The sequence below is a fragment of the Echinops telfairi genome, unplaced genomic scaffold, assembly GCF_000313985.2.
Source record: "Echinops telfairi isolate 266 unplaced genomic scaffold, ASM31398v2 ScPeMD7_18;HRSCAF=68, whole genome shotgun sequence".
Lineage (NCBI taxonomy): Eukaryota > Metazoa > Chordata > Mammalia > Afrosoricida > Tenrecidae > Echinops > Echinops telfairi.
In genome coordinates, this window is record NW_022103915.1 from 70,626,116 (window position 1) to 70,634,350 (window position 8,235).

Consider the following 8,235-nt stretch of genomic DNA (forward strand, 5'->3'; position numbering starts at 1 on the left):
CCGTGTGGACTGGCTGCTCTAATTGGGGTCATCTCCTCAAAGCCTGGTGGGCCAGGATGTGCTTCAGTCTCTCCACCTTCCCCTTCATCTGCTCCCGTGTGCTCTGAACAGATTTGTCCTTCTCCTGGAGCTGCAGATTCAGTGCTGTCCTTTGACATAAATTCTTCTGGGGGGAGGGGCAAGCATCCACTTAGTATTTGGTACTGGGGCCAACCCCCCAGACCACTCTCCCTACTCCACACCTGAATGTTGCATTCAGACCTTGGGGCTCTGGGTTGAAGTCTGGTCCCTCCTTCCCTGTGGAGATATAAATAATACCCCCCCCCCCCTTGGGTGGGTTAGTGCCCCAGCTACCCATTTCTTATTTCTTTTTTTCCTTTCCCCACCTCCTCCCTAGTTGTCTACCATGTGCGTCCCTGCCATACTACCCGGTCCTCACCCCAAGAATGTTTGTATACAGTAGCTTTTTCCCTTTGCCCCCTGTGCATTTTTTTTTAACGCTTACCTCAGTGGACTCATGTTGTACTTGTCCTTTTGTGCCTGACTTACTTCGCTTGGCATGATTTCCTCCAGCTCTTCCATGCAGCAATGCGTAGTACTCCATTGTATGTATATACCACAGCTTTTTAATCCAATCATCAGTTGATGGAAATTTGGGTTGCTTCCAACTCCTTTCAATTGTGAACTGTGCTGCAATGAACATTAGCAGCTCCTCATTTTTTCCCCTCCCTCTCCCATACCCCCTTGGTAATTTATAAATTTATCTCTTTTTTTCATGTCTTACACCGACTGCTGTCCCCCTTTTCCCCCCTTCCCTTCCCCTCCTACTATCCGTGCTCCCCTTATTGGTCCTGAGGGGTTTATCTGTCCTGGATTCCCTGTGTCGCAAGCTCTTATCTGTACTAGTGCATATGTTCTGGTCTAGCCAGATTTGTAGAAACTTCCACGTCTTTCTACCTGCTCTAGTTGAAGCCTCTATGGCCTCTCCCTTACACTGATGGGAAGATATTAACTGAACTTTTCCATACGAGACGCCCACTTCAAAACCATTATCTATTGAGTAGCCCAAGTGATTTTCTTAAAACTCAATCTGGTCTTGTTATTCTCCAGACAAAAAGTCTTTAATCATTTCTGGTTGCCCTTAAATGCATCCCAAACTTAGTATCTATTCGTTTTCCCCACAAGTAGATATTAAGCTTATACTATCCACCAGGCACTGCTCTGGACCTGAGAATGCATTTGAACAAAAGTTCAAGTTGGGGGAAACAGGTGGCACAAATAGTAGAGAAATTATATAGTTCCTGCAGGAAAAGGGCTGTGGGTAAAAGCAACTTGACCAAGAGGTGGGAGAGGAGATAGAGTTGAGGGGACTTAAATAGCGTGAAGTTAGTCTATTCCAACTCAGAGTGACCCACACTAACCACTAACGGCAGACGTTTGGGTTTCGGTTTTCTCCCTGCTTATGAGTCTTGGTGGCATTTGGGGTTAGGCATTGGGCTAAACTCAAGGTTGGCACTTCAAACCAAGCCCACCAGCCATCCTGCAGAAGAAAGATGAGGCTGGCTGCTGCGGTAAAGATGTACAGTGTCCAAAACCCTATATAGGATTGATGTGAGTCAGAATTGACTCGATGGCTGTGAGTATTGTTGTTTCTCCTCTCCACACTAAATTATTATAAATTGCTTGAATAAAGGGACTGTCACTACATCCGCGTAGTATCCCTCGTGCCTAAAATAGTGCTTAGCACATAGTAGGCATTCCACAGATAATGGTCCTATTAGCTATTAGATGTTAAAGCCAAACTCACTGCTATCAAGCCGATGTCAACTCATAGCAACCCTATCGAAGAGGGTAGAACTGCCCTGCTGAGTTTCTGAGATGGTAACTCTTAATGGGCATAGAAACCCTGTATTTCTTCTGTGAAGCAATTGGTGGTTTGGAACTGCTGACCTTGCAGATCCCAACCCAATGAGTAACCACTACATCACAAGGCCTCCTAAGCAGGGGAGAGATAATAGGATGTGGGAGGTTAAAAGGGCCTGTGGAGGACCACTACATACAAGCCCAAAAGAGCATCCATGTGAAGGTGACTGAGTAATGCTTCCATGCCTGGTGAAGCTGGAACTTGCTCTCAAAGGGCACAGAGATGAGGCAGGGGGCATCCTAGGTAAAAAGAGCAGTAAGAAAAAAGTCAAAGAGATAAGTTACTCAGATTTTTTTGTTGTTGAATGACCCTAAAAAAAAAAAAAAATAGAATGGTTGGAGTGATTGAAGTGTGAAGAGAATGTCCAGATTGAGTAGGACAATGTAAGAGCTTTGTTTTTTTAATGTGAGTGTGATGGGGGGATGGTCCTGAAAAGATTTTGAACAGAACAAGGATGTGATGTGACTTACATTTGAAAGGATCACTGTTTGCTATGCTGAGAATAGGCTGGGGAAAGGCAGAAGTCGGGGAACCTGGCTGTGGTAGTCAAGGCTGGAGCAGAATGGTCACAGCGGAGGAGAAATCGTAGATGTACACTTGACATTTGAGGGGTCTTAATGTGCCATCTCCCTCTCCTCAGCTTTTTCAGTCCAGAATTATGGTAAAAGCACACCCCCCTTTTTTTTTTTAGGTTGCAGGAGAAGTATCAGTTGAGAACAAGAATGACATCTAGCAGCCGCTGAATTGGCGTGTTGTCACTGCAACTGTTCACGCTGTCGGAGTTCCGAGTGTTTATAGCACCCATTACAATAGCTTGTGAAATGGTGTAACACTAAACTCCTGTCAATATACAACATCCAAAAGGGGTTTTGGGGAGGTAGGAATCCGTCCCATAGGGCATAATATGAAAATGTGGATGACAGATTTCCTTCTATTTTAATTGTGTTCATTTTCTTGTTTAAATCCCCCCCCCCCCTTTTGGGTGTGTGTATGTAAGGTGTCTTTGTATTGTGTTTTAGGAATAAAAGCTGTGAGAAAATATTCCATGGTAACTCAGATTTTCTTTTTAATGTTACTTAGGTGGTCCGGTGCCAAGGGACATTTATCAAAGAATTAAAAAACTTGAGGATAAAATCCTTGAATTGGAAGGCATCTCTCCAGAATATTTTCAGTCTGTAGTAAGTATAAGTGTCTTTTAAAAAAATTAAGTTATTTTATTTTAGGAGTCTTCATTGTGTCACAATTCACACATTGATTTGCTATGTGCAGAACACTCTGAATTCAAGGATGAATGAACACAGTCTCATGTAGGGGACTGCCTCGTTTTTTTAGAAAAATTGAATATTTTATTACAAACTCATGTTTGGGTAAGGTCTACCTTACCAAAATTCTGGAACATAAGGCCTTATCATGGCACGAGTCACCCTGTCTCTGAAGATTCTGTTTTGTAAAATGAAGGCCTCCCCTGGGCAATGTCTGTCAGTTAGCTCTGCCATCTCTGTAATCCTCCCAGCTCACACGCATGCTTACCTTCCTCCTTCCCGAACAAACATCTCCAGGCACCATCCAGCCTTTTGCGTTACCTGTTTGAAAGATAAGTTTGTATTAGGCTAATCTTCAACTCACGCTTGCTTATGCATTCCTTGATTCATTCTTAACCTCTTCAGCACGGCAACCTTTTTCAGACGAGCAATCTCATACTCAATCTGGTATTTGCCTCTGCCTCCTGAGCTGATATCTGTTAACACCTGCTTTTTCTGAGTTTGTTAGTTTTTAAATCAATGACATGTTGGAAAGAATTAATATAAGGTGTTTTCTCAAGGATCTTTCCCAAGGTAGCACCTTGGGGTAAATCACCAGAGGAAGAAGGCAAGTGGGTGAGTCCTGAATTTTAAAAATTCAGAGAAAGGATTGAGTGATTTACTTCCCTGATAGGTAGAAATGAGGCTATGAACACACTAAGGGTTACAGCAAAGATTAAATGCCACACTACTAATCAGGGACTGAACCCAGAGTGCACTGTTAGCTCTTTTCGTGTATTTAGTTTCCAAAGTCATCTGAAGTAGCTATGTAAATGTGGTCTTCAACTATCTAATTTTAGAAAAATGTGTTCGCTACATTATATAATTACAAATGTCTCTGTTTAGGATTTAATTAATCTTTAAATGTATCTTAGGAAATTTTGTTGAAATTTTATGGCTTTTCTTAAAATAATCCGCCATTTTTCACATTCAAGTTCTTTTCATTAAGTAACTCCTAGGAAAACTTGTTTTTCTAGTTCAGTTCATACCTCTTAAATCTCTTCTGACTTGGATTTATAGGCCCTTAACATGAAACTAGTATTATACTTAGTTAACAGGAATTTTCTACATAGGCTCGAGTGTTTAGTTAAAGAAGTAGTAGTAGTTATTAGATGCTAGAAGACCTTAAAGGCTATGCCAGGAAGTTTTAAGAAAAGGTTGACTTTTCTCCAGGCAGGGGGAAGCTATAGAAAGCTGTGCTTACAAAGATTTATCTAATCCTCGTGGGGAGATAGGGGACAATATTATACTAGTGTGGATGTGAAGTGAGATCCTGAACTAGGATCCTGAGAGGGAATAGAAACGATTAATACTAATGAACCATGAAAAATACTGATGATTGGTTAGACACAGAGAGATAAAGCAAAGATGGGTCCAGTTTCTGTTTGGAAAAAATGATACTATCGGATGCCATCTGGAGGGGTGTGCATTTTGAAGGGAATGTGAATTGTAGGCATAGCAGAATATGCAGACAAATGAAAGTCTGTCGAAGTGATAGTTAAATGTATGGGCTGAGATTATTGGAGGCCAAATTCATGATTGTAAAGCTTTGGATTCTTTGCCTACTCAGGTCTGTTTGGTGTTGGCTTCTCCAGGCAGACAGCTAGCATGCTCAGGTTTCCTGTTTTCATTTAGCTGTTTCCAGGGGAGGGAAGCTATCTTATTTGAGGTCTTTTTCGGGAATGAAGATACTTTCCAGAAGTATCTCGTGACCATTGTAGTCACTGATGGGAGCAGGATCAGCACTTGCCTGGGTGAGCTGCTTGCAGCCACAGTATCCTTGGCATTGAGGAGTGTATGCTTTTGCCCTGTGGCCTTGTCTGCAAAATTCTCTCTCCTCCACTGCCACTTGACTTATCCATTAGACTAGGATGGAAGGGCTACAAACAAGAAGGAAACATAAGTCCCCAGAGCGCTGCCCATAATCAGTCAGCCCCATTACTCAAACCCAACCCAATGCCATCAAGGCCATCTCTACTCATCATGACCCTGCGGGACAGAATAGAACTGCTCTGTATGATGGCAGACAGCCTGACCTTTCTACTGCCGCGAGGCTGGTGGGTTTGAACTGCCAACTTTGCACGCAGTTAGCTGCTGCCCCATGCTTAACCTGCTGTGCCACCAGGGCTCCTTCAGCCTCATTGGAAGCTAATGATGACCTGACACATATATATCACTAGCAATGGCACGTGACTGCTCTGTACTTTACAATGCCATCTTTAAAGTCTATCAGAACGCAAGCAGGTAGATAACTGATTGCAGCACTTGCTAAGTTGGCGGGCTCTGATTCTGCAAACATTCTCAAAGTTCTCTATATTTTGTGCAATACTTTAAAATAGAAAAATCGATGGTTCAAATATTCTAAGCATTGATTATTTACCATTGTTTTTACCTTTAATCTAGAACTTTTCCGGAAAAAGAAGAAAAGTTCAACCACCTCAAGTAAGTTAAGTTCTTGTGCTTTTATTCATTTATTTTCAGGATGTCATCAGATATAGTTGTTTAAATTAAAAATTACTCTGAGGGGAAAAAAAACATGCTAGTAGACACTTTAAATATTTATAGTTCATTTAGCACTTTATCTGCATTAAGACACTTCAGAGCCTTATTCAGCAGTTTGTGTTCTTATTGTTTACAGCAGAACTATTCACTGGCTGAACTTGATGAGAAAATTAGTGCCCTCAAAGAAGCCCTGCTCAGAAAATCAAGAGACGCAGAACCCATGGCAACTCACCACCGTGCGTGAACGGCTACGTAGTTAGCAATGTAGAGTTCGCTGTGAAGTCAAGGTTTATTTTCAAATGAGTCCAACTTGTAGCAAGTAATCTTTAAATATTCCAGGGAGTTTAGAAATAGTGAATACATTAAAAATTGCATTGTGGAATTGTTTTTCCTTCTGTTATAAAGGAGCTATTTTGGAAAGTGAAAAACCTAATTTGAAGGTACTTTTTTGGGGGTGGGGTCACTGTTATTTGTGGACCACAGAAAGGAGGATTTATTTTGCATAGTTATATTTAAGCGGACTTTATATTTGTAACCAACTTAATCAGTACCTTTTACATAACAATCATTTGACCAAAAAAGTTAACTGAGTTTTAAATGCAAAAACCTGGTCTGCTTTTTCCTTTTCAAATATCAGACAGTTATAATGTAAATATATACTGTATTGTTTCATACTCAGATTCTAGTTGTATCCACTACTTGCTGTGTTATCTGGGGGAAGCTACTTAACCTCTTTCTGTTTTATTTTCCTTATGTGTAATCTGGGGGTGAAGAAGTAGATTCTGCTTCGTAGTCATTGGAATGACTAGATAAATTCATGCACAGCTTTTGAAACACTTTCTGACCCAAGGGAAGGATCCAAGCGCACGCTATAGCTACTGGAAAAAAATCCAATTTTTCTTTGGACAGCAGTTAAGATGTTACAAATAAATTATAGTGTCTCTCTTCTGAGAACCTCACCTTTCCCCTGCAGCTACAGTTAGTAGCAGATTGATTATGGAATAGCTATTTTGGTCCAAAATTGTTTGGCCATAAGCGTCAGAAATCTGGAACTTCATTGTAGGTAGTATTGCTATATATTGTGTGATCCAGGAAGTCACCAGACAGCTAGCCCTCTGTTTGACTGACTTGGGATCAGAACTTGGGTCTCATCTGCCCTGGTCCCCTACTCCTGAGTTTCTGGGCTCCCTCCCTCAGTCTCTCCTCCTCTAGCTCAGACTTTCTTTTTTTCTATACATTCATGTATGCATTTCCTTATCTCACTGTGAACTAGTTCTTCTTAACATGCCCCCCCTGCCAACAACCACCACCTTTAAAAAAGCCTGCCCAGTTGCCCACCATTCGAGTTGCACTCTTGAGCGCTCCCCTGCACCTGTCAACCCTGAGTTGCCTATGCACTTTTTTTTTTTTTGCCATGGAGCTTATTTTTGGGCCTTGTCTCAGCCCACCGTTGTAGAACCTCAGGATTCCAGTCACCACTGCTTACCTGTCTTTGTCTCTGATTTTCCACATTCTTCAGAAGGTAAGGCTGCCTCTGGGCAGAATGAGGAGTCAGGACCTCTTCGTAGAGTAATGCAGTGTACACCTTGTACAACTTCGTGGGAACCTGGAAGCTGAGATCAACCAGTGAAAGAGTGATGGCTTTGGAATCACTCCTAAGAAATGGGTGTGGGCTAGGCCAATCCGACGAATGTCTAAAGGCTTTCTTTCATCCACCCAGTAAAAACATCCTTCAAGGCAGAACTGCCTAAATGTTTGAGTATCGAGGTACAGGCACAATTGCCTGCTTTCCAGGCAGTCTCCATTCCAGTTGGGAGGTGATCACCATCTTGCCCGAATCATCCTCTAGGTATAATGACATATTTTACTACCAGGACACCGCAGGGCAATATCAATAAACATGACCAGTTAGGAAAGGAGGTTAGCTTGAAGTTAGGGAAATCCCCATGAGTCTGTGTCTTGCGTCCCTTGGCACCAAAATAAGCTAAGTAAGGTCTGGCAGTCTTAGGACCAGCCTGTTTTCCATTGGCCCTCAGACCTGCTCTTCTGAGGGGCATTCCAGAGGCGTCTTCACCGCTTCGTTAAGTACTTGCTGTCTGGGGCCAGCAGCCTTTTCACTTAAGTCTGGAGCCTGTGGAAGAGGCTCGGGCTGGATACCATGTTGGTAGGAGTTGAGGAGAGGTACTTGTTCTTCAAGACAAAGCTGGTAAGATTGCCCCCAGAAAGTTGAGTGGGCTCTTAGTCATTCTTGAGTTTGCCTAGTGATCATTCCTGCAGGATTTTTGTTGTTCAGATCTTGTCTCCATTGTTTTTTCCTAATGGCCCTGTCCTCAAGAAAGGGACTAATGACCCGAAAAGGGCCCGCAGGGCCAGGAAGCACTTCATCCCTTAGCTGCTCTATAAATCACTCCTCCCAACACCTCTCGCTGGTTGGATTCACAGCTCCCTGCCCTCACAATTCTGGTCTCACTGGTCTGCTTCAATAGGAAGACATCCTGGCGGAACGCA

General features: G+C 42.5%; 1 protein-coding gene across 3 annotated transcripts in view; it reads left to right on the forward strand.

The window, feature by feature from the left end:
* LOC101658104 (MAP3K12 binding inhibitory protein 1) overlaps window positions 1-6,405 on the forward strand; it is an 18,331-nt gene extending 11,926 nt beyond the window's left edge. Inside the window, exons 7-9 of one of the 3 annotated variants that reach the window (XM_004698539.2) lie at window positions 3,005-3,102; window positions 5,629-5,667; window positions 5,864-6,405. In XM_004698539.2, coding sequence (XP_004698596.1) covers window positions 3,005-3,102; window positions 5,629-5,667; window positions 5,864-5,971 — 245 coding nt within the window. In that variant the 3' untranslated portion in view covers window positions 5,972-6,405. The remainder of the gene's footprint in view (window positions 1-3,004; window positions 3,103-5,628; window positions 5,668-5,863) is intronic. The other 2 variants (XM_004698540.2, XM_004698541.4) reach the window with 2 other exon arrangements.
* The last annotated feature ends 1,830 nt before the right edge of the window (window positions 6,406-8,235 follow it).